The following is a 26,136-nucleotide window of genomic DNA, read 5'->3' as shown; positions in this document are numbered from 1 at the left end:
TAGTTCAGGGAAGTAAGAGAAGAGCCATATTTGAAGAATCCACATGGCGCCATTGAGTTTAGCAAGGGGTGTGTCATTTACAGCAACGTTCAACCATCGATAAAGGGACCCTAAAAACATCACGCCGAGACTGTGCACGTGCCCAACACTTAAAGACCTAGCAAGAGCTAAATATTCCATGGTGGGCTTACCAGAAGAGGGACAGAAAAGGTATTTACATATCAGCACCCACATGAAAGATATGCGCTCCTCGCTGGCAGGAGAAGTTCTTTTAAGAGCACACCAGGACCGGATAATTTGAGAATAGGAAGATGGATTCAGGTATTGATCAGAAAGTTGAGGCAAGTCTTGGGTATCCACTAGACGAGCAAAGTCATTCCCAAGGAGTGGAAGACCCGTGAACTGAAGGATATCCTGCAAAGCGATAGACATGGGACCACAAGGAAATATGAAAGAATTACAGGGAGAAGCCCACAGCCTGATAGCACCCTCGAGGAGATCTACATTGAAGGTGGTGTCAACAGTAGACATTTGAATGAGCTGGTAAAGACCCTGCTTCCGCCAGGTACCACCATCAAACTTTTTCAACCGATTTACCCAAGTGTTCCAATTTGTATCACCTCGTGGTAGAGACTTGAACTTAGCGAATTCAAAAGGGGGCGCAACATCACGATTCAACAACATGATATTTGACTCAATATTGGATAGGGGGAACAGCATGTTGGTAGTCTCAATCGAGAGAGGGATGTGGCAGTATGAGGGATCAATGACGTGATTAAACACTTCCACCAAAGTGGAGTCATCAGCAATGTTCTTTGAAGACCTACAAAGGTAAAAATTCGAAATGAGGCAAATTGAGACAAGGTATACCCAGCCAAAATTAAAACATACCCAGGAGTAGACATTCCAATAACAAACTCGCCGCTGAGTGTAAAGGATTGGCTTTGACGGATAGAAGGATGTGTGCTCACGAGTGAAGGATTACTGGTTGTCCCTACAAGGTGAAATCCGAAAGACGCCTTATGCCACATACAAGAAAATCGAAAGATGGAACACTGGCGTTAACAAAGACCACACATCATGGAATTCTCACATGTAATGAGCAACAGTGAACCGCTAAAGCACACTGATTATTACCGAGGAATGCTCAAAGATATATGACAACACAAAGCATACCCAATACATCAACGAAAAATCTTGAATAAACCCATAGAGCATCATCCGACTTATTCTACAATGTTAAGTTAAGTAAAAGGAAAGCGTCCGAAAGACTACCTGTTCCCGAAAGTTGCACTGCGAGTGAGTGACGAGAGAAAGAATCACAACACAGCAAGGGGGAATCCACGCTAATCGAAGAGCAAAACCCACCAAAATGCGAGCGAAATCCAGAACACCCCGAAGGGCGTTGCGGCAAGAAGGGGCCACGCGAGGGACAGGCGGGCCGTAATGGTGCGCTGGACAAACCACAAGCAGCGGTGCGCAGTCGACTAAAGTCGTTTAGGCGGTCAGCGTAGTCGAGAAACGACGGGTGTTGAGGCAGGGCGGCGCTTCTACGATCCGGCGTGAGATTGGTGGTAGGTAGTGGATGAAGGGAGTATCGAGCAAAGGAAGGAGGGTAATGTGTGAGGTTTTGAGGAGTTGGTGCGAAAATCGAGGGTTTAATTGAGAGGAATGAGTTAATTGAGGGGAATGAGGATAAACTCGAATATTTTATTGCAAAGGGATTATATTCATGAATCCCAGGTTGAAGAGCACCAGAAGAATCGATGTGCTCAGGAAACGTGCGAGGGAATTTAATTTTTTGAAAAGACATGTTTAGCTGGTAGCTCGTCAAGATAGAGTTTTTTCTTTCAGTGGCCAAATTGGTGCGGGCTCATTCGGAAGCCTTAGATGATATGAGTCTCTTACACAAAACTAGTTTAGCCAAATTTGGCCCACTGGCCAAATTGGTTACGGGGAGCAATTGTTTAGCCCAAATCCTAAAAGCCCAATAATTGTAAAAAAACTAGCAGAGTGTGAGTAGGCCCAATGAACAAGCCCAAGATGTATCAGTTGAGGACCACGATGCGAGAAGTTGAGCCACGATCCAACGTGAGTGATCGTGGAATATGGTTAAAACTTCTCCGTGGAGTGTGACAAAAAGCAGAAGGAATAATCAGAGAACGACACCGACAAATCAACACAAAAAAATCTACAGCAACTTCTGCAGAATTCTGTCATCAATTGCTTGCTCATTTTCCATTTTCCAAGCAGTTTATTTCCTAATTTCTTCAACTTTATTGTAGAATGTTGGTCAAAATTCATAACAGCATAATGAATGTTGATGTTGTTTATGAATTCCTCATTTGATTTCATTATATTCCTCATTTCATGTTCTTATTTTTGGAGCCATTTCGAGGGAATTAGAACGAACGATCGAATCGAGACTCGCAACGCTTGATAAACGAAGTCGGATCATTCACATTTGGCACGAACACGTGCCTGGCACGCCCCGCAATTTTCGTGATAAACAATACTAAACAATTAACATGAAATTATTTTTAATTTTAAAAAGTTGTTTGATTAAAAATGAAATTTTTTTATATTTAAAATATAAAATGGCTTAAAATTTTTTTTGTAAAATAAAAAAATTAATTATAAAATTAAATATTTTAATTCGATTATAAAGATTTCACATTTGATAATACATTTAAGATAATTATCTTTAGTATAAATAAGAGGCAAGTCCTGCAAAATGGAGTCTAGGACAAAAATTGATCGGCCTTCCAATCCTTGCCGGCAATGGTGGCGCCGCATGGAATTCTACTGGCGACTCACATAATATCTTCTTCTTACGGAGAACAGTGCTCGGTGACCACTCCTATCTGATTTTTCATTCTCCACGCGTCGTTTCCTATTCTCTAAATTTACGTTTTTTGTAATTTTTTGGCGTTGCAGAAAGTATGCGACTGTTTATTGCGCCGAGGAGCCCTAACCCTAGGTCAGATAATTCGATTCACGGAGCTCAGCAAGGAGAGTGTCATTAACTGCTTGCGCGTTTTATTCAACCAAAATTGTGTCCAACCCTTTACATCCCAGCGGGAAGGTAGAAGTGGCAATTATTTTCAAATTGAATTCTTTTAGAAGTATTTTTTAAAAGTTTTGGTAAATATTTGTTTGAAAGCTGAAGACTAAATGTTTGGGGTGACGTGGAGGTGGGGAACGTAGGGGTGAGCTTGTTTTGTTTTGTTTTTTTTTTTTAAAGGATTAAATTTTATGTTTTTCTTGTGAGGGAGATTATTGGTCCTTTCCCGGAATTTTGAGTATGAAAACTATGCTATGTTGGGGATCAAGTAGTTATGACATGGGTATGCAAGAGAAGACTAAAAGTTGGATGATTTGAGTTGCTGGACTCATGATTATAATCTTTCAACTAGCAGAGCCTAATTTTTTCATGCTTGTTATTCATGATAGATTGTTAAAAACTTATTTCGGGTCAAGTAATGTTTTAATTCATTTAAATTTTAGGTGCTTATGATGAGGCCCCGAAGATTTTGACGGAGTATATTGCCTTATTTGACAACATTATTCACAAGTCGAGGGCTCACAAATTTATGCAAATCGTTTCGGAGGAGCTTGGAAGTGATGTGAGGATTGTTCATAGATAAATTTTTTTGCTGGTTAATTTGTTGTTGCACTCGTGCCTTCTGGTGCTGAAGTTGGTTTCTGGAGCTATTTATTAATTCTTTTCGATACAGTGCCTAAATATTTTTCATGGGCTGATTCAGCATGGAAGGCTTTCTCTTAATCGAATAATTGAGAGGAATGAGCAGACCACGGGTAATTCATGTATTATTAATATTTTTATGTTTATTATTTTTATGATTGATTTATTGTTAACATTTTAATGGGTGGTCACTTCGGATTGTGCTATCTGGAAATGATTTGGTAACGATTTCTGAAATTGTTGACTACCTACCAATACCATCTGCGTTTGTTTTTAGAGTTGTTGGTGACGATGTTTGTTAGAGAGATGGGGAGGGATTTGGGCGTTGCTTTCCAATTTGATAGCCCAATCCCTTGGATAGTTTGATCACTGATCCTAGCTAGACTGGTTCAGGTTTTTATTTGGGTCCGCCTTTTTCCACACAAATATATGTCACGCAACATCCACTCTATGTCTTTCATCATTATCATGATAGCACGTTACCACTAGTTGCGAGATCGACTACAAGAATATTATTTCTCCAACTAAGGGATTTTCCCACATATTTTCTCTTAAATCAAGATCTAAAATATCTTCCTTTATCCAAGTTTTCAATGGCCTACCCCTCATTCTAATGCTTCCATTACCCTGTCAATATAAGATATGTCGGACTGAGGCTGTGTTTAGTCTCCTCTTCACATAACCAAATCATGTTATACGTCCTCCCTGATCTTATCATATATGAGGGCTACACCTTAATAGCTTATAATCTTTTCATTCCTAATTATATCCTTGCGTGTTTTGCCACACATCCACTCTACGTGTTTGTATGAAATAAAATCATTGTCATGATTCTGAATTCTGATGCCTTGAGGCCAAATTCATGCCTACAAGTCTTAATGAATGTCGATACTTTGTTGTTGTGCATTGTTGAGCTAGTTAAAAAGAAACATTGACATGGGTGATATGCAGTATCCAACCTCAATCGAATATCTTTAGACATATGCACTCCCTGACAAAGTTTGTAAGCAAACGTCGTATCTCAATCTGATATAATAGAAATGTTTTTTTTTTATTTTAAAACTTTTTTGAATAATCCATGGTTCATTCACTTGTCAGGAAACATATTGTTGAGCACTTAATAATATTTACATTTTTTCTCTAAACTATTAAAGCAGGAAAGTCTGATGCTATAGCTGTAAAAGAAAGCTTCAACAGGCTTCTTAATTTTAGATTTATTGAACGATGTCCTAGCCCTGAGCCATTTCTTGCGCCTGTTGACGAAGAGCCTCCTGCGAGGAGACGTGGTGCTAAGAAAGGCAAGGTAATCGTTTGCTGATTCTGTTTTATGTTCCCCCCAAAATTAGTTTTCCCCAGCAATTCTTCCTCATGCAATAAAATAGAGCTTTAAGCTGTAGTTACCCGATCTAATGTATATGAATTTTAATTCATGTCACAAACTTCTTATTATTTTATTTTGTTAGTGCGATTTGTTAGAAGTATGTTTTACCCTTAATTTCTACATATTATTAATGAAATTTGTTTCTCATAAAAAATTTCACGTCACGAACTGAAAAGCTTAGTTGATAAATCATACATAGAATTTATAGAAATTCTGAGTGGTGTTGTGTAGGTTTTAGAGTATATTTGAGTAATAGTTAAGATGATGAGGCACTGTTTCAGTTGTGGTTGTATTTGTTTCAGAGTTCTAATATGCTCAGTTAGTTGTTCCTGCATAATGTCTCCTTGGCAACTCTTAATATTGTGGTGGTTAATTCTGAACTAGTTTGTACATTTCTCCGACCCATTTGGTAGCTTTTCCTGACGTGTTAGTGCTCCTTGTGTAATAACAGACTGAACAAGTGCAGACAGTAGAGCAGCGTGTTTTGGAAGCAGCTGCTCCAATGGAATCACTAAGATTCTTAGTGGAAATACACTCTCCTTCTGAAGAAAAAAGCGAAGAAAGGAATGCAACAGTGACACTTGGAAAGGTTCGCGTGCTACCCTGTTTTAAAATTTCTTTCAAATTTTTGATTGAATTTTGATATATGATTTTTTTATTAAGTAGCGTAAAAAAGAGGCTATGATTCCAGATGAAGATTTGTTGGGTGCTGGTGAAAAGAAAGATGTTATGTGGCGTGTAAACTATGAAGAATTTGTACGACGTTTGAGGGACAAGGTTTGTCGTAATGGTTACTTCTTGGATTAGTGCCTATGTTTTAGTCTCATTTGACCAGGGGGTGCAACACTTGATAAAAAGTTGCTAATCTTTATGGATTGTATTTCTCTAATGAGTGTCCATCGTGATGCATATTCTCTCAAGCATTTGATTCTTTGCATATGTGGTTTAGACTCGCATTTCATATGTAAAAACAAGACTTAATGATGAGGCTTCGATTGTGCTGAGTGCAATTTTGGAGCTAAGTAAAAACTCTACCGTCAGGCAGAAAGCTGAAGAATCAGGTAATTAATTCCTAGTTTTCATTCTCAAATCTACTTTATTTAACGTTGTTGCACATCCTTTACGTTGCTTGGTAGTTACTCTGAGAAATTATATCCACAGTGGGACCATTTTCGACTGTTGAGTATCTTTCATTTTGCATCTAGTGTACATTTAGAGATCCATCAGTAAAGTTTTTTTCCTCTATTTACTCTTTTAGTTTTTGCAACATTAAATCTCATTTGATCTCATAATTTGCTTTGATAAATGTCATTCATCAGAAGCGTATCATTATGAAGCTTCACATGACCTTGTTTCATATTAGTATGTTACATGCGTCTATTCTCTTTATCTAGTTATATGTCATGATCACGAACTTTTTGCTATAAATCGACTCGAACAAAAAGGAAAGAAAACCCCCTTCTAGTTTTCTATGACTTGAAATATAAAGGAACACAAAACTATTACCAAATTTTCAAAAGCGAAGATTACTGCCCCAGGGGAGAACCGTTAACAAGAGAATGATTTCTCTTACCTCTAGCTCAAGCTAGACAACACCTAGTAAAATGATATACTGAATAACACACTCCCTTAACACACGCTTTCTTATTTTTCCATTGTAGATATGCCTAAAAATTGGGTTCATTTTGTTTAAGCCCATAACTAGCCCAACGACAACTGCTCAACTCCTCGTGAGTTACTTGGATGAAGTATCCTGGTTAACCTGTTCTGCATGGCTCATGTGCCCCATTAAATTTGATTTCTTTAATTTTTCCAACTGGTGCATCTAGAACTTTGTAGGTGGTGTCTGTGAATTATGAGGGACCATGTTAAATGCCGATCAGTGATTTTTCGCATCATGGTGTTTAGTTTTTTAAGATCTGTTCTACTGTGTAATTGAACTTGTTGTTGCACTTGGTAATTTCTCCTTCAGCTCATCTATCAATAAATGCTATATATGATGAGGTGATTAAGAAGGATGGTGGTGTTGGTATGGATTTTGATCGTATTAGAGCTTCACTTGCCCAGCTTGGCTGTACACGCTCATCAGCAGATGGTGAAACTTATAGTATTGGTATGGACATACTCTTTGTGCTACTTTCTGCTGCAGTCATCAAATGTTAGCGTATCAGCCGTTGTTTGCCCCTTGTGTTATAATGCACTGGCTTCACTCTTTTGTTCTCTCAACAGATTTGAAGGGCATCACTGAAATGGCTCAAAATGAAGAGGTATGTCGTTTTCATCCATATTCTTGGCTTCTTTCATGTATGTGGCTTCTTATATTAATTGCAATATTTACATAGGTGGAGTCGGTAGTATTGAAGAGATATGGGAGGGAGGCCTACAGGATATTCAGATTATTGTCTAAGGCTGGTCGTTTTCTTGAGACTGATAAGGTAACTCTAATAGATTATTATTGTGACGCTTTTTATTTGGCATGTTAATTTGGACACTGGAGCTGTCACTTGATGTCGAACTAATTTGCCATTGTACTGATTCATCCACTTGGAACATTTAAGTCTTCCTGCAAGATGGATTACTCTTGCAAGACCTTTTTGGCATCTAATCTAATTTTCCAAAAGCTGTTCTTATATTGTAGCAAATGTTTCCTACATTCTGTACTTGAGACACTTTTTCTTGGATCGAGTTGTTATAGCATTTAACTAGCTTTGAGAGATTGGATTATTATGACATTTGGTGTCAATTTCATGTATTTAGTCATTATATATTCGAGGCTGTTCAATAGTCTTCACTGATTCGGCATTAACCTCATGTTCTTTTTTTGTGTGCTTTGCTGGAAAATGTTAACTTGTTATTATGGTCTCCGATACCCTTTTCTGCTCGGGATAGTAAACTTTATCCCATGTTATAAATTGTGAGAGAGGGTAGAATAATGTTTTTATGGTCCTGTTTTGACGGTATATTTGAGATGTTAAACTATTCCTGTGAAAACTAAATATGACTAGATTTAAGCTAATTTATAGGAATTTCTTGTGGAGCATCTGATATATTAACGTCTGTAGATTTCAGATGACACATTTGTTGAAAAGAAAGATACACTCAAGATTTTATACAAGCTTTGGAAGGATGATGTCTTGCACATGGAGGTGACTTTAATTGCATTATAATTGTTCCAGAGTATACTTCATGTTTAGGCTAGACACTAATGTAATTTGATCCCATGAATCAATTCTTGCATTATTATTCTGGGAAGTTTCACAGACAATATTCAAAGACATTAGACCAAAACGAATGTGTATATAATGAGACATTATTTGGTAATTGCTCTTGACTGCTGGTGAATCGGTGAGGTGAACTATGCATAACACACCAGTCCCTATTAAATGTGCTTCGAGAATGCGGCTACATATGATAATGTTGACCGGTGAAATTGCAGGAATGTAAGGTTGAAACGGAAAGAAAAACAAAGTCATAAAAGGGACTAGATGCACTGGTTTAGTTTTTATTGGTGACATTTTAGTGTTGAGATGCTTTGGATAAAATAATGTTTATGTTGTAAATGGAAGCGTTTCTATATAATTTTTCTTATTTTGCAGAAAATTACGGTAAATGGAAATAAACAATCTGTATTCCTGCTGTGGACAGTAAATAAGCAACCCTTATTTGAAAATTTTCGTGATGAAATGTACCATGCCGCTTTAAATTTGCGGCTAAGAATCATACATGAACAAGAGCAGGCAAAAGAGGTACGTTTACAAGAGCTCATTCTGTAGTAGTGATTACGTGTTGTATGAAAATTTTAAGCCCTCCCACTACCCCCTCAGGTTTTTATATTATTGCCACCATGATTACATTTTCTGAGTCAATTACTGGAAACGATAATTGAAAAAAATAGTATATATATACATTGTCAGTGATAAAACTTTGAGTTTGCATTATACCTATGGCAGGTTCTTCAATTACCACGAGAAAAGCTGGTTGGAGAGATGGAAAAAAAATATAAACGATTCTTTAGAGTCGTGGTTATTTTGGAATCATCGATTATAAATCTTGATGAAGTAATCATACTTTTTCATAGTTTTGAATAACGCTATTTATCCATCATTTTGCATCTCTGACAATTAAATAAATTTTTATATTGTTTTTGCTGTAAAATTTCGGATATTGGGTGGTATGTATACAGAGATTTAAATTTAATACATACTTTTCTATCGTGTGCTTATACAATCTTTTTTTTCCCCAAGTATTATCGTCGAAAAAGTTAAAAATAAAATTTGGAATAATTAAAAAAGTTTAATTTTTTTAATAAAATAAATTTAGTTTTTTTCCCAAAAATAAATAGATCTCGATGTGATTGATGTTTTTAAATGAGGTTGAGGGGATTTTATTGTATAAAGAGTTGAATTTTGGAACGTGATAAATAATCCTTGCGCGTGAAATTTATATTGTTCCACAAAATGAAAAAGGATGAAACAAAATAATCTTGGAACTTACCAATCTCACCGCATAACCATAAAGAAAATCAGCTAAAATTAGAAATCTAGAAAAAAATGTACAAATTCTACATAAATATTACAAGACAAGTAATGGTCGTAAATGCACTAATTGAGAAAGAAAAAACAAAGAAAAATCGGATTTTAATTGTGTTAGACTAGTACAGATACAGAGATGATACACCGAAACTGCAGCCTAAAGGGAATAAAATTGTGAATACAGATGATCCCGGATTTTGTAGTACTCTTCCGACAAGGGGCCTTCAAGAATTATATGTTGTATATTGCCACCACCCTACAACACATGCTCCAAAATTTGTCTCAATCAAATTAGGAATAAACTAACCTTATAAAAAGTTACAATTATTTTGTCCTGCAAGAAAATTTATCACCACATAGTAGCATTTGTATCCTGCAAATTATATGTTACATCAATGTCAAAGAACTGTGTTTCCTTGTTGATTTGCATCTTGAAGTTATGTACAATGTATTCATGGGATTTATATTTCAAAAAAGCGTGTTATGACATGAAATGAAGCCTATACGGAACAACTAGGTGAACATTGCTTGTTCGAGCATACGTTTGACCTAAAAAAATATCAACGAGAAGACTTTCCATATTACAAAGCTAGATATGCATGTACTAGTTTTTTCAAATTAGTTTCCATCCACTTATAGATATGCAGGCACACCTTGGAATTAACACGCTCTATTGACAAATTCCATTAATGTTTACCTCTATGTGATCAAATCGAAATAAATATCCTTTGTGCCTAGGCCTTGTATGAAAAAGTTAAAACCTTCTTTCATTGAAAAATTAACTTGTTCCAAAAAGCACAGCAATAAAAAGGTTTTTCTGTAGTTGATGACTGCTAAAAAGAATGAGAAACAAGGAAAAATCTTACAAATTCAAGCAAAAGTCACCAACCTTTTGGTTGGAATCTCCAACTTTCCGCAGAGTCACATAGTCCCCGCAACGCAAGGCACCACTAGCAAATTCAACCTGAGAATATAGCACATGTTAACCACATAAAATCTAAAAAAAAATTGAAACAAAAACAGAGCAGACTAGTGGAGTGCCAAAGGCCAATTGTCAGCCCCTCGAATAAAACAATAATAAAATTACATGTATTTTTGTTGAAAATTTTGTCGTCAGTTCTTAATCAAACAGTACAAGAACATATGGCTCGTTTACATAGTCAAAGAGGGCTGTCAGGGACCCAGAGGAGTATATTTTGTTTAAACAAGTGATTCGTTGTAGCTAATATACCTGGATCCCTTTGCTAGCAAGAAACTGTTTGAAGTCTGCCATTTTTATGTCCCCAACCAAGACTGTTTTATGAGTTGGAGCAGGAGTTGAAAGAGGAAGCAAAGACAATGTTCCACTTTCTGTCTTCTCTACTTCAGCATCAATCCAAGCTATTTCATAATCTCCAAGCTATAACAAGAATGTGTGCACTTTTAAGACATAGAAATATTATATATTGAGTAAACCACAGCCATTAACACATGGTGACAAAACCCTGCAAGCTGCAACTTCAGAATTTGGCGTATTTGGCCAAAAAAAATTAGGAGGAAGCCAATGGGCAAAATCTTATCAGCATTACACTCGCATGCATTTATAAAGTTAAAGTCACAGGAATCAAATATATGTTGTCTACGAATCAAGATTATTTCTTTTTATAAATCCAATTGTTCGAACCAAATGAATGGTTAAAGCTGCCAGATCTATAAAAACAAATAAGCAAGAGTTCCTGCCATCTATTCAAAGTGACTTCTCGATATACATAAAAAGTAACAGTTGGCACAGCTTCTTAAAGGAAATACCGAGATGCTTACTGTAAGGAGCAAGAATTAAGGACAAACTGCTGAAATCAATGAAACTGCTGAAATCAATGATGAAGTGATGGAAGATTCAGAAATAAGGAATTAATCAGAAGGATTTTATTTAGTTTCTTTTTTTCTTATTGCTTGCATTCTAGCCAGATAGGGGAATTACGGCAGATTTTTTGCTAGAGAAATTAATTGTCTTCCTTATAGTCAAATGACTATTGTTGCAATGAATAAGAATATCTAGAATCCTAAAATCAAATAGTAAATGTGAGCTCGTGAGGTTATCTCAAAACGAGCTCGAAACCCTATCCCAAATATATTAACCATCCCATGATATGATCCAAACCTGGGACCATAAAAAATTGGTATCAGAGCCAGTCGTCATGGGGGATTCCAAGCATTACAATCAGAGCCAGTCGTCATGGGGGGATTCCAAGCATTACAACAGCAATTTGAAGCTTTTGAAAAGTTGTATCAAGAGGACATGGCAGCCAATGAAACAAGGCAGCAAGCTCTTCTTGATCAATTGGAGGAGATATCAAAATCTCTGTCAAGTGTCAACCATGCGATTGGAGGAAGATCGGGGCAAAGACAGCAGCAATCAACGGGTCCCACGACCAGCATTTTGAAGGACAACGAGACAACAAGAATGACTTATCATAAGTAACTCAAAATTTGAAGCTAGATTTTCCCCGGTACAATAGCCAATCAGACTTGATGAGATATCTTAGTCAATGTGAAATTTTTTTTTTCACACCAACACGGACCAGAGAAAGACAAGGAAAGATTGGCTCTTTCCACTTTGAGTGCGATGGCGAACTCTGATTCCTCAAATGGGAACGAGATCGTCCAAAGTTAAATTGAGAAGAATTTAAGAATTACCGCCATTTGCGCTTAATCCTTGAGATACTCCTACAACAATTGTTCATGAAGTGGTGGAGAATTTTTCAGAATAGCAAGAGAGCAGCAACAATTTGAAAATCCTGTAATCTTTCTTTTTCGTGCTTGACAAGCACGATTTCCAAGGGGAGGTAGATGTAATGGGCAAGAATTAAGGACAAACTGCTGAAATCAAGGATGCAGCGATGAAAGATTCAGACATAAGGAATTATTTAGATGGATTTTATTTAGTTTCTTTTTCTAATATTGCATGCATTCTAGCCATGGATAGAGGAATTACGGCAGATTTCTTGCTGGGGAAACTAATTGTCTTCTTTGTATTTAAATGACTATTGTTGCAAGAATATTCAGAATTCTGAAATCAAATAGTTAATGTGAGGTCATTAGGTTCTCTCAAAACGAGCCTCGAAACCCTATCCAAGATATATCGATCATCCCATAACATGATCCACACCTCTGACCATAACACTTACCTTCTTGAATAGAATGTTGCTCATTAGTTTCTCTGAAAGTTGAACCTATATTTCAAAAAGAGAAACATAATAAGCCCCTGATTACATGGTCAATTGCTCAATGAATCTCAAAAGGAGGTCAGAGCGTTTTTTTACGTAACAAAACATGGAGAACTTACTTTATAAGCACACAAATCTGAAGTGACATCAATTGATTCCTCAATCTGAGGAGCATATACATGGGGGCAAACATTTTTCAGACAATGTTGCTTTAAATGCTCGGTGGCTTCTGCTGATCCATGTACTAAGACCTAGGTACAAGACAAAAAAGAAATTGTCGAAGCAACTTAATTCAATCACTAAACTCTTCCTAAACAGTCGAAGGCAACAAAAAACCGCCTATAGATATCACATAATAAGATATCAGTCACAGATAATCTCAATATACTACCAGAATCTTCCTTGCCACCAAACATATAAAATTGCAGATGTTCTAAGCCAGAAAGAAGTTGTATATTATCAACAAGGGATATGACAAACTTAAACAGAAAATTACTCGGTATCATATGATGTTGCTTGCTTTTAAATTTTTAGAAAATAAATCTCGTGTGCCACTGCGCCGGGAATAGTGTGGGGGGAAGCTTTACTGTGATTTGATCACAATTCGTGTCAAAATTATATTCAACAACTACCCTGGAATATAAAATATTGAAAACTTCTATGTTTATGATAATATCTTGGAGCAAAAATACTATTAACTCTTTAGGAAGGAATGTATATGAAGCACGACATAAGGGGTACAAGAAGCTCAGGAAAGTTCCTTACGAGCTTCAAGGGGGAAACATGGGCGAGAATCTTTTTGATCGAGCTTCCATCGGATCGGCCCTCAAAATCCATAAAGACCAAGGAACACTTGACATAGACCTGCAATGTTGCGTTTAATGAAGACCTAGAATTAATGAAATAAATAATTCTTCTAAAGTTGCAAGGGAGAAATCAAACAGGTGGACTGTAGATTCAGATCTGACAGGAACACAGTAAAATAATTTAAAGACCATCCATAGTTACTAATAAACGGAAAACTGTAGACCTTAGACATGTGATTCATGTATGGTATAAAATATAGGGTGTGTAAACAAGTTGAGCCCACCGGAGTAAACAAATTTTGATGTTTCAGATCTAGCTCGAATTGAATTCAAGCAGGCTCCAGCTCAAGCACAAGCTATAAAGAAATCAACGCAATTTTTCCGTTTTTTATAAGAAAAATCCAATGCAACGTAATGTTAATTTTGGTAATGTGGTTTTTTTGTTCATGAGTAACACATTGTCGAGAAAATAACTTCAGCTTCTTCAGATCTAATTTCAAAGAACTTAGGAAAATCAAAGGCATATTCTACTCTAGTTTGCTCAGAAGATATTACTTTTAATGAATGTTTTTTGCATTTGTGAATAACACTGAGTTGAGAATATAACTTCAGATGTAGTCAAACCTAGCGGTTGGTAAAATTTGGAAAAGCAAAAGAGATTATACGTACAGTTTGCTCAAAAGATACTACTTTTGACGGAGTTGTATCAAATATAAGACTAGCAAATCCTTCATCAAGCTTTCCATTAAGGTCACCATCAGCCTACAAAATAGATTCTGTGAGATATATATAGCACCACCAATAATAAAAGGAGTTGAAAATTTGGTTTTTAGAACCAAGTAAATGTGTCCCATGTTCTTCCAGATGTGAAAAAATCAACTCAATAACATATGAAGGAAAGAGACGACTGTTCTTACCCCTCAAGTTGCTGAAAACTAATGCACATAGAGAGGCATGTTATTAAAAAAACTAACCCGCATCGATGCTAGGTCCATGTCTTCATCCTTGATTATGTAATCATCTGGATTGATGACTTCGCCAAAATCATCCCATTCTACAGAGTTCTCATAGAACGGGAACATTGGAGCGGCCGCAGATGGAAGGGGAACAAATCCATCAATTAATACGTCTCTGAAAGCCCCATGTTGCAAACCAACAGCTGAAAGAATGTAATGTGTTTGAGTTTACAAAACTTGCGGCCCATGCAGAAATGTAACTTCCTTTTAGTTGGCTATAAACTATATATAACATACTTGAGGACCTCGGTTTTCTATCCTCTTGTAGGGCAGTCTGGATTATTCAAATTGTGTCCTTTCTCATATATGGATTCATTTTCAAATTATATGTTGAAATAATCCTTTTTTGTAGCTAAAAATTTTGGCAAGAAAAGTTTACTAGGTAAAATTAGCAAATATTTTTGAGAGTCTAGGGATTACAAGTTGAAGAAGGATTGGCGATGCTGGTATCAACCACCATAGGATCACCCCCAGCAGGCTCAGCACTGAGGGAAACTTTTGATTCCTCCTCTTTGATCAGAGCAGCTTTAAGAGCTTCCTCCTGTCTTTTCTGATCTTGCTCTTCTTCATAGGCAGCTAACTCCTCTCCAACCAAGGGAACTCTCTTTGACATTATTACTTTAACAGCTTTAGGAGGAGGGTCTGACTGAAGCATACGAGCTAGGGTGGCAAACTACAAGGTGCAGAAGTCAGGACAAATGCGCATGAACACTCCAAAAGCAGCAGGGTAATGAAACCAGTTTTCTCCTCTTTCTTTTCATTTTTTCCTCTTGAATGATAAGGGAAAAATTATATGATTCAAGAACAAATGCATGAAGTGAAAAAAAAAACAGAGATCCAAAATTTTCAGGCAGTGGAGAGCAGCCAAACTCGACAGTTCAATCTTATAACAGATGCAATTTGTTTTCGGAAATGCAACTTGATTAATTGAAAGGAATCAGAAATTATGTTAATGGCAGAAACATCATAGGAACTGAAAAACACGTTAAACTTATCACATATCTAATAAATGCAAACATAAAAGCACTTGAACAAACCAAAATAATACAAAGCCTCCCCTAGAGACCTATACTATCGTAAGAGCTTATAAAGGGCTCTAGCATAAAAGCGAAATGGCAAAAAAACTCCAATAAAATTAATTATGGAGATTTCCAACACTGTCCTAATTTGGGGCCCAAAACATGATTAAAATATGCAACTAATTACTACAAGATTCACAAACAGAAGGGTAAAAGCAAACCTGGCCTCTCTCAGTAAAAAGTACAAGGTTCTTCACATCAGCAGCCCATTCAACAAATATATCATGAGAGAATCCCGCCTCCAAACTTGCCATTGATGCTAAAACAATCTGACAGAACACAGTGCTAAGGAAATCATGAAAATGAAAATTCAGAAATACTGAAATGATCACGTAAAGGAATTGTGCATCCTAACCTTTGGGCCATCAGGAACATTTTCAAGCTCACTTTTATTAATCAAAAGAGTGACATGTCTGCAAGTGTTGTATAAAATAATGGATAAGAACCTCTTCACAGATTATTGTGAGCTTGATGTTAACAAGACACAATGAGTCAGCATTTGCATCAAAACGACCAATCAATTTCTTCTTAAAATTAGTTTATTGGTCAAGCGCTACTACGCTAGGGTCAGCAGATGTACAAAAGAACTAAATCAAAGACCAAAACATCCAGGTCCAAAAATTCCCAGGACAATAGAGTAAAAAATGCTGACCAGATACTGAAATTATTTCAAGAACTGAGTGAAACTAGATGGAAAATTTCACAATCATCTTTGACAATCCGGTTTAATTGAGGCACCATGCAGCTTTTTCTGCATGCTTTCAAAGCAATTCACAACAAAACCAAAAGGTACCAAAGAGATAAGGAGATGAAGATATCTTACTTCAGAAGAAAAGCATTGTCGCGTGTGTGCTCGAAGGATTTTGCTATTGAATCGCTCATCCACTCGAGAAAACTCTTGGCATAATCAACAGTACTTGATGAGACATATGTAAGGAAGAAGATGGGAAACGTCAAGTTGTGCTGCTCCCAGTACTGCAATTTTCTTTTTTAATCTTTCTATGTTCGATATAAATCTTAATATCCAATTAATAATAACCAGACGGATAAACTCCAATGTCATGAAGGCCGACTTACCTGTTCCAGGATTAAAAGTAGCTCCAGCACTCGACCAGCTGTATCTACTGGCACCAATATCTTTCCGTCCGCTCTCAATATCCTCAAGATAGCATCTAAAATATACAAGAATAAAGAAAGTTTTTTTCCAGTAAATGGCAATCAAACAATTAACAGCTTAGAAGGCCTGATTAGGATTTATAGTGCATGCCGTTGAACCATGACAAAAGAAATATACGTGGAAGATGTTTCTTTTCCGTCAATAAAATAATTTTAAAAGTGGCTGAGTATATGAAAAATTAGTGAGCTCCTTCCCCGTGTGTGCATACATATGTTTACATATTACTACCATCCAGACCAACAAGAGAAGAGGGTTTTGTTAGTTCTTTTTAACTGAAGTTTGGTCCAGACAGCAGAATCGAAATCTTTTCTGGATGACTGAACAACAGAAAAATGGAAATGGGAATAAAATTGAAATGCCGTTCAAATTTATGAATGCTAATATATTACCTAGAAATTCTTGGTCCCTCTGACGCCTTGGAGGCTGATTACTTAATAAAGCATTATAAGCATCCGTTATTAGAACTGCAGGGCGGACAAAAGACTCTAAAACAGTTCCATTCAAATGCCTGATAAAAAGAACAGTGGATTTAGCTTCTCCATATTATGTACATGAATATCACTTTGGTACTAAAACTTCTCGTGCGGCGGGGGCAGGAAGAAAACCTTTCTTTACGATGATTGAAGTCAACAGCATATATGACATCTTCGCCATCTTTTGTTATCTTCCAAACTGTGCCACCTAAAAGGTGACCAGCTAAGTGGGGAGCAACAACGATTCCTTCTCCTTTTCCTAGCATTAGTTAATAGGAATTGAAATACATGTAAAACAAAAGATAAGGCTATGTTTAACATGTTATCCAAGCATAAAATGACGAGACACGAGTTCACGTGGAATCACCAGCAACTAACAAACTGTTCTCATCTATACTTTTTGACTAATTTACATGCGCTCTCAAGTCTCAAAGCAGTCATAAAAAGATAAAACAATCATGTTAAACAAAACTACAAAAGAGAGCTGAACAATGCAAATATCAAAATCAAAGCCTAAACACTGAAACCTCAATAAAGAAACTTATTTATGATTACAATAACAATAAAATAAAGTCTGAATTGTAAGTTTATCATTGCAAAATTCCAGCGTAGATGATACAGGAATACATGATGTGCCACGCCCCAATTCTACGTTCTTCCCTTGAGAGGTAAGCTTAATAGAATAAGACGAACAATAGAAGAAATCTTGACACTCAAAAAACAACACAAGGGAATAGAATTGACAGAGCTAATAAACGAAATAACTCATAATGTGCCCAAACACCAGAAGCTTTTGGAATACAAACTCTGGTGCAAACTAAGTCGAAGAGAAAACTTACCAGACATATAGTAATTCTGAGAGTATGTCAATCTGGTAATGTTTTGAAAAGCAGAATCGATGTCATCGAGTGTAAATAAATCAAACTCTGATACTTGCTGCAAGGAAACAAATACAATCGGATAGGGAAATGTATTGAGAATAAACATTGCTCAATAAGATGGTACAACATTTCTCAGACCAAATTGAAAATTGTGGTTTGATCTTCACTGTTATTTTTTGTAAATGCTATCACTTTTTGACGTCAGTATACAAACACCGAATACCAATTCTCAGGTGCAGAAACAAAACTTATATAACTTATAATCAAGAAATAACATGTACGGTATCGTCATTAGTACTAAAAATATAAAAATTGTATAATTATTTTTGAATCGGCAATTGATATATGAGTTGATTTACAAAATTGTTTTATTTTAATAATTTTGGTTTAACATAGATCCCAAACTGATAATATGAGAATGGATATTCCGTACAGTAAAAGCATTTGTGCATTTTAAATTCACATGAATTTTGATTCAATTGGGTAAACCATAGTTCTTACTAGATGAAAACTTCTCATGATTCCATCTAAACTTAACCCAGAAGAAAAGCATAAAACATACTCTACTCAACTAGATACACACGAGTATGATCAGTAGTTGGAAAGAAATGCCAGAAATCAAGTCTCATATACTCTCAGAAAGGAATATCACTGAGTTCATGCTCCACCTGGTTACATTCTTACAAACAAACATCGTTTATCGTTGCCATCAACAGAAAGAAAACAAATAATAAAAAAGAGAGGCAAATGAAAGGTGGTTTCACACTTTTTAATTTCAATAGCTCTTATACATGCATTAACTAAAAGGAAACTACTTGCTTTCAACTGCTGACATATTAGACAAAAGTACACCGTTCCATGATGCCGCTTTTGTATACTACAGAAACAGTAGAAAAATATTGATTCCTAGCGCAGTCAAGAAAGCTAAATCACGTACACAACTGAGAGGGTCTAAGTTTGCACAGCTGTTATACAGTAGCTAATAGAAACCAAAAAAGAAGAGCAAGCAGGCTCCTCAAGAACAAAAAGTCCCTGATTAACATTTCACCTTTCGTGAAAGATAGTGATCGTACATGGTCAGTAGACCCAATCTGTACACAGGCTCGGTCGCATAAACAGGAGCACATAGTCCAAGTTCTTTCACGGCGTAAGGTAACGCGCCTAGATGGAGTGTGTCCGGGTGCGATAGCAATACGGCATCCACAGTTGAAGCGACCCTGGTCCACATTGAAAGTTTTCTCCACAGTTATAATCGTAAACTTCGAAACCGACAATGACAAGTAAACCAATTCCATCCAACGAACACAAAGATTCCACAATATGTGTGTTATACCAAACCTGGCGAGGGGTTGAAGAAGGGAAGCATCAAAATGGTCGTTCCAACCGCAATCAATGAGGATATTGAAGCCGTCGATGGAGACCAAGTACGAAAGCGGATTCTCATTGTACACTCCACATAGAGGCTTCACTTGCACCGATGTCCCCATTTCCGTACGAATTTGCTCTGCTTTTTTGCTTTGATTGATTTCTTCTTATTTTGTTTATGTTCTTCTGCGCTCAGGACGGGGAATGAAGGGTTTTAGGATCCGTGTAGTTTATCCGGGTTAAGATCAACCCGTTAAATATGATTTTAATCCGTGAAATTCAATCTTTAATCATTTACTAGCGATGTGTGCTTATGTATAATAATTATTAAGATGATTTTTTTGTTTTATGATTAAATTGATCTAAATTAAAAAATCATTGGAGAAAAGAAAGTCGGGAAATGAAATTAATATTTCGAAGTGGATGAAAGTTTAAGGGTTTTTTTAAAAAATATTATAAATTAATAAAACTATTGTAAAAATGTGACAACTTCTAAAAGTTTGTAAAACTAGTACAATCCGGGACTTACTGTCCCGGATTCAAATTTTTTATTATTATTTTTTTTAACTTTTTTTAAAAAAAAAATAAAAGGGATATCGGCGATTGATTGTGCAAAACCGTCGCTATTGACGACGGTTTAACAAAACATGTCGCTATTGGCAACTGTTTTACCAAACACCGTCGCTATTAGCGACGGTTTAAACAAAAACCGTCGCTAAGGCACGGATTGACCTTCTTTCTCCGAAGCCGAGCAACTTAGGAGCAAAATTATTTCTTTCGATCACCGAGCATCGAACATTCTTTCCAGCACCGATCTTCAGACTTTTCTATTTAATTATTAGCGCAAGTCTTCTGCATTTTTCAGAATATTAATAGCATAAGTCTTCTGCATTTTTCAGAATACAATTAAAATATAAGAAATTATTGAAATTACCTTTTCAAATGTCGTTGTACTGAATTTGTAATTAAATCAGCTACCGGAGTTTAATATCTGCAATAAATTACAAACATTATCAGATATAATATACATAAAACTATTCAATATAGAAAGAAAAAACAGAGATTCGACTTAGATTCGGCGCAATTCTCCCAAATTCTGATATTCATCACAATTCTCTCAAATCAAATTCTGAATTACTGAGACTCGTCGCAATTCTCTAAAATTATGATATTCGACAGAAAACTATCAAATCAAATTAAGAATTCCGATAATCACACTATCGACGCAATTTATAAAGGGAGGAGAATCACTGATACTTTATAACTTATTCTTATATTAAATTAAATTATTTATATTAAAAATACTAACCTCGAAATATTTTCAAAAATCAAAAAATCATATTTATTTTTTTAATATTCAAATTATTTTTTAATATCGCGATTAATATTAAAAATATACTATTTAATTAAATTATACTTAATCATATAATGTTAGTGAACAAAATTATAATTACATTAATATAATATAAATAATACAAACAAAATATTAAAAAAATTAATTAAATTACCTTCTCAAACGTAATCATACGGAACTTGTAATAATATCAACGGACGATGCTAATATCTGAAATAAATGACAAGTATTATAAAAAAAATTACACAAAACAAATTACTTCTTAATATATAATTATACTATACATAAAATTTCACGTAAATATAACGTCTGTAATTTATATACATATTATAATTCCAATAATACAATTAATATTATAATTATTGTAATTAGTGTAGATATAATATTACATCAAGTAAATATAATTATTATAATTAAATTAAGTATAATTATTATTATTCTAAAAATTGTAAATAACAGTATTATAATTCCAATAATACAATTAATATTATAACTATTGTTATTACTTAAAACTTAAAACTGGTATAATGAACGAACAATATAAAATACTAAAAAAAAAATTACCTCTTAATATTCTGAAAAATGCAGAAGACTTACGCTAATAATTAAATAGAAAAGTCTGAAGACCGATGATGGAAAGAATGTTTGATGCTCGGTGATCAAAAGAAATAATTTTGCTCCTAAGTTGTTCGGCTTCGGTGATAAAATGAATAGCATCACCGCATTTAAATAGGTAGAAAGAAGGTCACGGGTTAATGGGTCACGGATATTGAATCCGTGGTTTTCTGCCACGGACTCAGAATCCGTGGCAAACTGTCACGGATTATTTGAATCCGTGCCTTAGCGACGGTGTTTGTTAAACCGTCGTCAAAAGCGACGGGTTTGCACTATCAATTGCCGATATCCGTTTTATTTTTTTTAAAAAAAAGTTAAAAAAAAATAATAATAAAAAATTTGAATCCGGGACAGTAAGTCCCGGATTGTACTAGTTTTACAATCTTTTAAAACTTACCACATTTTTACAATAGTTTTATTATTTTATAAAATTTAAAAAAAAAAAAACCCGAAAGTTTAAAGGATGATAAAAAGATTTATATGCGGGAAAAATTAATTGCGATTTCTGTGAACAAATGTAATCATCTTTCGAAATAACATAAAATAGTATTCAAGTCTTGCTCCCAAATATAAAGTTCCTCATATGGCCTCAGACTTCTCAGTACATGCCAGGACTGCTCGACGTTTTATCATATGCCGATTTGGTATCAAGTGGACCAAATCACCCCTTCATATCTTTTCCGAGTTTCTAACGTCTACGAGGGCGGACGGGTTGAGGCCACACGTAAGTATCAGGGCACTGTTAGATGGGCTTTCTCATCTACATTTATCGCATTTCCCTCCCACAGCTCGGCCAGGTCGTTCTTCACCCAAGAGCGAACAATTACGGGTCCCAGGGTTGAAGGCACCTGCAAAGGAGAAGTCGGATAATATCTAAACATACTAGTACAAGTCAAAATCGAAAGGCAATGTGGAACTCTTAATACAGTATATATTTGAATTTCACCTTAGTTTCAACTGTCTTTAGTATAATGTCAGAATAATCACGTTTATACATACCAGATACAAAAGAGCTGGTTGAGGTGAGCGTGACAAAATGCCAGCTGCTAATGCGGCCACCAGTCCAATTGCATATCCAGTAAGTGCATGTGGAAAGTACTTGAAACTCTTTGAAGATTGTACATCAAAGGCAGTAGAAGAATCCCTGCTTTTTCGATGATCAAAACAGAGAACCATAGCTAAAAGCATAGACGGAATAGCCTGCGAGAAAAATAGGCATTGCAAGACCTTAAATTGTTGTCACACGATCTGTACAAAAAGCAATACCCAAATTATGCCGGAAAAGTAGTAGGATGCTGTAAGCTCATGCTTTGAGAGCCAAAATGCAGTGAAGGTGACTGACATTATTAATAAATAAAGATTAAGTAATGGTTAAACAGTTCATTATTCGTTTAGCATCGCAATAACATACTTAAAATGCTCTGCATTTCGAGAGAGGAACTTGAAAAAAATATGAGCCTACGAGGCTGTGGAAAAGCTGTGTGAGCTTTCACAATCTCTGGCATGGTAAATTATGTCCGCAAAAACTGGTATCTATTGAAGCCATGGACAAATTTTGACTAATGTGGATAAAGATCGGTTAAAATTAGACAAACTACAGACACCAAATTACTTGAAAATAATGCAAAAGAAACACATTAGTACAATAGTGGTAAGGTCGAGATGATATATAACAATATGGTCCCACCGAATATGTAGAGCTAGCTCACACGCTGTGAGCCAAAACAACACAACCCAAATCTCAAAGCATTTTAACTGTCTCCAGCAAGCCAGCAACCAAATGACGTATATCTAAATCACCAGGAACATTTAACAGCATACTTACCATGTCTCCTAGGCCAAGCATCATGTAGTCAGAAGTATTACTCCCAGGTGCTGCACCGCCTAACATATTTCTGGGAAACACAATCTTGACAGGTAACTCAAGTTTTTTCGTAATCAACTGTAGCCCAGGAAGACTCAAACTATCAGCCACTGTATGTACCGGATTAGATGCTTGTTGAGTTGCAACCGATACCATAACATTAGCCCCAAAAATTCTCTCAGAATAGAAAACCCAGAATATGTCATACAAGAAAAGACAAAACAGAAGCATTGCACATATCTTGATATTGGGAAGTCGAACATGGCTGACAAAGGCAATGCAAAGAGAGATACCCAGAATGTTGTTCAATATCCAGTGCCCAGATACAATCCACGCCATAACTAAAGCAATGCAGATAAACAATAAAAGACTTTGGAAACGCGTAAATGGCTTGGAACAGCACTGAGATACATATGGGTCAGACAAACTGAACTGTGACTTGATGTGAGTAACATATGGTGACAAGCAAAAGTATAGGGCGAATGCTGAGGCAACTGTGGTAAAAACAGTAAGAAATTGAGAAACTGAAGAAAACAAATAAAACATAACAAGCAAGCTGCAAGAGCTCACTATTGGGATCATCAGAGCCTGAGAGCTGTCCAAAGTAATGGAAGCTTCTGATAGGTCACGGTTTCGTTCCATTTCCTTTCCATAACTTAGCGCTCTAGAAGCAGAGGCATATGTCACCGCTACGGCTGTTATAAGTAGAATGATTGAAGGCGGTTCCAGCAAATAAACAAGTGTCCAGAGAGGCTCCATCTTGGAAATAAACTAACACTTTTTGAAACCCAAAGTTGCCTAGTAACTTCAAAAACACAGTGGTCAACAATCAGGGTCAGTTATAATTCAAACTCATCCCTCTGGAAACCATAGGCATGTTTTCTGGAATCTGGAAAACACAAACTGCAAACAAAAGAGGAGTTTTTATCTCCTCAATGTCTGCCCCAAGAATTGCCTGCAAACAAACAAATTCGTGAATAAGAGATCATACCAACGTGAGACAAGTATACAAAATTAAGTGCATCAACAATACCAAAGAACCAAAGTCACACACATAATGCCAACAAATTGGGTCTCGGAGAAGGAAATTTACATTGAAAACACACCCACAAGACTGCGAAAAAACACCACACAGACAAGCACATTCTTCCCTTCTTTTTCACTTTTCTTGAAAAGAAAATCAGCTCATCGAGGCCGTTTTAGTAATTTATGACTAAATTAAAAATTCCCCATAGATGATTCGCGTCAAATCGCAGAGGAAAGAGATATGCATTTTACTTGATTCTTCTTCACTCACAAATAATCACGAGCAAAAAAAAAGTACGAAATCCAGAATAATAGATAACAAAATCTTTAAAACACGGAGAAACTTCTATAGAATTGAAATCAAATCACTAGATAATCAACAGTGACATAAATTTCTCCAAAAAAACATGCATATATTCGCACGAAAATCAACGATAAATCATCGGCAATTCATCAAATAATATCACCTAGGGATTTTTGCAGAGTAAGATCACCTTTGACTTGAAATCTTTGAAAGCAGAGAGAGCTTCAGGGAAGTGAGCACGAAACGAGTTTAAGCAATATAATATTCACCCGTCCCCCCTTCCTTATGCATATTAGTGAATTGGCACCCAAATTCTTCGACATTTATTTTCAGACCAGTATTTGACATGGACCGGAGCCAACCGTCTGGGTTATCTGGGCTAAGCCCAGATTAAATGCATTTGCAAAAAGCCCACCCAGGAATATATTTTTTAAAATTATGAACAATGTTTGGTTGATGATGCATAGTGAAATGGTTATCCAAATCCAAGTCTGCCCAAAAGAATTTAATGTCATTATTTTTTCAGAAAATTGAAATTCTTTATCATTAAAAAATTAAAATTGGTAATGAGAGAATAACCACTTTTATGCAAGATAAAAGAAATTAAACTGAAATTTTTAAAAATGATAATAACTAGTAGATAGTTTAAGAAGAGGTTGTTTTTATATATTAAAAAAAATTGTTTCATCATCATCTAATAAAGATGCTTAGCCCGGTAGCCCCTGTGGCTGTAATTATATCTAGATGCCCAACTTAAGACCCTTTTAGCCATCTTTTTTGACTTGGCAATTAATTTTGCCAAGGGGCAAATTATTTTCCAAAAATACAATTAAGGATGTAAATTAACTAAGTTGGTCACGACAGTTTGGTTTGATAAAAAGTTTGTTCGAGATAATTAGTTAAGCTTGTCGAACTCGAGCTTGAGCTTACGAGCCGAATATCCTTAAATCGAGAAGAATGAGAGGCAAGTTATATTACACTGTTAAATAACAAGTCTTTTATTTTCTATTTCAATCTATACAATAGAAAATTTGTGTGTTTGGGAGTCCCTGATGATTAAATAAACCAAGATTTTACAATGACTGCAATTTTAGAGAGACGTGAAAGCGAAAGCGAATTTATGTGACTCAAGCTCGAGCTTTGCTAATTTTTTGAGTTAGTTTATTGAGCCGTGAACTTGACATTGGAAGGCAACATGCATTATTTTTTTGTTTTGTCCCAAGTTGAAATTGTGGTGAAAGAGAAGACATAAAAATTCAATAAAATGACAAGTATACTCTTTATATTTTCATACATTAGTTGACCTTTTGGCTGATATTACTCAAAGAGCTCGGAATTGAGCTTGTTCAAC

The 26,136-nt window shown here is 35.8% G+C and overlaps 3 protein-coding genes across 13 annotated transcripts; 1 reads left to right on the top strand and 2 right to left on the bottom strand.

The window, feature by feature from the left end:
* The first annotated feature begins 2,706 nt into the window (after positions 1-2,706).
* Positions 2,707-9,299, top strand: LOC140982916 (uncharacterized). 7 transcript variants are annotated; one of them, XR_012176360.1, is made up of 14 exons: positions 2,707-2,850; positions 2,938-3,085; positions 3,508-3,626; positions 3,738-3,819; positions 4,861-5,009; positions 5,539-5,682; positions 5,754-5,864; positions 6,037-6,148; positions 7,060-7,200; positions 7,317-7,354; positions 7,430-7,522; positions 8,157-8,233; positions 8,684-8,833; positions 9,038-9,058. XR_012176360.1 is itself a non-coding variant. In XM_073449703.1 (14 exons), exons 1-14 carry the CDS (start codon positions 2,782-2,784, stop codon positions 9,173-9,175), a joined length of 1,545 nt encoding a protein of 514 aa, XP_073305804.1. In that variant the 5' UTR covers positions 2,707-2,781; the 3' UTR covers positions 9,176-9,299. The 7 variants fall into 7 exon arrangements, 6 of the variants coding, with proteins under 6 accessions (XP_073305804.1, XP_073305803.1, XP_073305802.1 ...); XM_073449703.1 differs by having other exon boundaries at positions 3,768-3,819; positions 4,864-5,009; positions 8,150-8,233; positions 9,038-9,299; XM_073449702.1 differs by having other exon boundaries at positions 3,768-3,819; positions 8,150-8,233; positions 9,038-9,299.
* A 301-nt stretch (positions 9,300-9,600) lies between these two features.
* On the bottom strand, positions 9,601-19,873 carry LOC140982800 (cleavage and polyadenylation specificity factor subunit 2). 3 transcript variants are annotated; one of them, XM_073449513.1, is made up of 18 exons: positions 19,596-19,873; positions 19,306-19,474; positions 18,216-18,312; positions 17,509-17,635; positions 17,293-17,411; positions 16,804-16,898; positions 16,550-16,701; positions 16,082-16,139; positions 15,888-15,995; positions 15,068-15,320; positions 14,606-14,790; positions 14,301-14,393; positions 13,591-13,689; positions 12,945-13,076; positions 12,787-12,831; positions 10,851-11,018; positions 10,509-10,583; positions 9,601-9,875 (listed from the first exon to the last, which is right to left on the bottom strand). In XM_073449513.1, exons 1-18 carry the CDS (start codon positions 19,742-19,744, stop codon positions 9,777-9,779), a joined length of 2,223 nt encoding a protein of 740 aa, XP_073305614.1. In that variant the 5' UTR covers positions 19,745-19,873; the 3' UTR covers positions 9,601-9,776. The 3 variants fall into 3 exon arrangements, with proteins under 3 accessions (XP_073305614.1, XP_073305615.1, XP_073305616.1); XM_073449514.1 differs by having other exon boundaries at positions 19,331-19,474; positions 19,596-19,849; XM_073449515.1 differs by lacking the exons at positions 9,601-9,875; positions 10,509-10,583; positions 10,851-11,018 and adding an exon at positions 11,028-11,759 and having other exon boundaries at positions 12,768-12,831.
* Positions 19,874-22,069: 2,196 nt separating this feature from the next.
* On the bottom strand, positions 22,070-25,094 carry LOC140983231 (signal peptide peptidase-like 1). 3 transcript variants are annotated; one of them, XM_073450187.1, is made up of 4 exons: positions 24,976-25,094; positions 23,417-24,410; positions 22,591-22,791; positions 22,070-22,439 (listed from the first exon to the last, which is right to left on the bottom strand). In XM_073450187.1, the coding sequence occupies exons 2-4, from the start codon at positions 24,212-24,214 to the stop codon at positions 22,323-22,325; spliced, it is 1,116 nt and encodes a 371-aa protein (XP_073306288.1). In that variant the 5' UTR covers positions 24,215-24,410; positions 24,976-25,094; the 3' UTR covers positions 22,070-22,322. The 3 variants fall into 3 exon arrangements, with proteins under 3 accessions (XP_073306288.1, XP_073306285.1, XP_073306289.1); XM_073450184.1 differs by having other exon boundaries at positions 24,949-25,075; XM_073450188.1 differs by lacking the exon at positions 24,976-25,094 and adding an exon at positions 24,549-24,917.
* Between the last annotated feature and the right edge of the window lie 1,042 nt (positions 25,095-26,136).

This window comes from Primulina huaijiensis, chromosome 8, assembly GCF_012295235.1.
Source record: "Primulina huaijiensis isolate GDHJ02 chromosome 8, ASM1229523v2, whole genome shotgun sequence".
Classification (NCBI taxonomy): Eukaryota; Viridiplantae; Streptophyta; class Magnoliopsida; order Lamiales; family Gesneriaceae; genus Primulina; species Primulina huaijiensis.
The sequence above is the reverse complement of the archived record's forward strand: the minus strand, read 5'-3'. Positions and strand labels throughout refer to the sequence as shown.

What these genes read in the sequence shown, in the direction of transcription:
- LOC140982916 (XM_073449698.1), top strand. Translation starts at nt 2,782, where the DNA reads ATGGTGGCGCCGCATGGAATTCTACTGGCGACTCACATAATATCTTCT. An exon ending in CTTACGGAGAACAGTGCTCG is followed by an intron (nt 2,851 to 2,937) that starts GTGACCACTCCT and finishes TTGGCGTTGCAG; the next exon opens with AAAGTATGCGACTGTTTATT. An exon ending in TGACACTTGGAAAGGTTCGC is followed by an intron (nt 5,683 to 5,753) that starts GTGCTACCCTGT and finishes TTTATTAAGTAG; the next exon opens with CGTAAAAAAGAGGCTATGAT.
- LOC140982800 (XM_073449513.1), bottom strand. Translation starts at nt 19,744, where the DNA reads ATGGGGACATCGGTGCAAGTGAAGCCTCTATGTGGAGTGTACAATGAG. An exon ending in GACAATGCTTTTCTTCTGAA is followed by an intron (nt 16,140 to 16,549) that starts GTAAGATATCTT and finishes CAACACTTGCAG; the next exon opens with ACATGTCACTCTTTTGATTA. An exon ending in CGCCAATCCTTCTTCAACTT is followed by an intron (nt 14,791 to 15,067) that starts GTAATCCCTAGA and finishes ACATTCTTTCAG; the next exon opens with CTGTTGGTTTGCAACATGGG.
- LOC140983231 (XM_073450187.1), bottom strand. Translation starts at nt 24,214, where the DNA reads ATGGAGCCTCTCTGGACACTTGTTTATTTGCTGGAACCGCCTTCAATC. An exon ending in TGCTTGGCCTAGGAGACATG is followed by an intron (nt 22,792 to 23,416) that starts GTAAGTATGCTG and finishes TTTTTCTCGCAG; the next exon opens with GCTATTCCGTCTATGCTTTT. An exon ending in AACCAGCTCTTTTGTATCTG is followed by an intron (nt 22,440 to 22,590) that starts GTATGTATAAAC and finishes TCTCCTTTGCAG; the next exon opens with GTGCCTTCAACCCTGGGACC.